We start from the raw sequence: 956 nt of genomic DNA, 5'->3' as shown, positions 1-956 counted from the left end.
ATGAGGCTTCCCAGCAGAACTTTGGGGTCCCCAGGAGGGTCCCCAGCCAAGGCTGGGCCTCCCCAGAAAGCTCCTGGGGTTCATCAGGAGCTGCCAGCTTGCGGGGGAGGGACAGCAGGGGCCCGATGGCCCTGTGGGTACTTGTCCCTGCTGTCCCCTCGTGTCATCGGCCACCGGGGGCGGGGTTCATTTCACAGCCATCGAGGATGAGTACAGTGGCCCAAAGTTGGATGGCGGCAAGGTGACGTTGGCTTTCATGAAGGAGCTGATGCAATGGTACAAGGAGCAGAAGAAACTCCACAGAAAATGTGCCTACCAGGTACCCCAGTTCCCCCAAACTCCACCCCCCGCCAGTCCCCTGCTGGGCTCTGCCTGTCCCCAAGTGCCACACGTCCCCTTCTTTGTCACCTCTGCTGTGTCCCTTTGTCCCCGTAGATCCTAGTGCAGGTGAAGGAGGTGTTGGCCAAACTCCCCACGTTGGTAGAAACGACGTTGAAGGAGGTGGGTGCCCTTCACCAGGTGCCGGTGCCGCTGGGGGTGTGTGTGTGGTGGTGGTGGGGGACACCCCAAGTCCCCAAGCAGTGACATTCCACCCTGGCTCATCCCAAACGCAGACGGAGAAGGTGACGGTGTGCGGGGACACCCATGGACAGTACTACGACTTGCTGAACATCTTCGAGCTCAATGGGTTGCCCTCCGAGTCCAACCCTTACGTATCCCCCGAGGAGGGAACGGGGTTGAGCAGGGGGGGTGTGTCTCACTGGGATCAATCCCACCCCCATGGTGGGGCCGGGTGACACGAGGGGGCCGGGTGACACGAGAGGGACGGGGAGCTGTTTTCCTCAACCGGCTGCAGATATTCAACGGGGACTTTGTGGACCGTGGGTCCTTCTCAGTTGAGGTCATCCTCACGCTCTTCGGCTTCAAGCTCCTCTACCCTGATCACTTCCACCTGC

General features: G+C 60.8%; 1 protein-coding gene across 1 annotated transcript; it reads left to right on the top strand.

Moving 5' to 3' along the window:
• Positions 1-109: 109 nt before the first annotated feature.
• On the top strand, positions 110-952 carry LOC118453189 (serine/threonine-protein phosphatase 5-like; the record flags this gene model as incomplete). Its single annotated transcript, XM_035902767.1, has 4 exons — positions 110-319; positions 436-501; positions 615-713; positions 857-952. Coding segments are annotated over 4 exons (471 nt in total), but the record flags the coding sequence as incomplete, so codon positions are not given.
• Between the last annotated feature and the right edge of the window lie 4 nt (positions 953-956).

This window comes from Egretta garzetta, unplaced genomic scaffold, assembly GCF_000687185.1.
Source record: "Egretta garzetta isolate BGI_Z169 unplaced genomic scaffold, ASM68718v1 C8502907, whole genome shotgun sequence".
Taxonomy (NCBI): Eukaryota; Metazoa; Chordata; class Aves; order Pelecaniformes; family Ardeidae; genus Egretta; species Egretta garzetta.
Note: the sequence above shows the minus strand (reverse complement) of the source record. Positions and strands in the feature narration are given on the sequence as shown.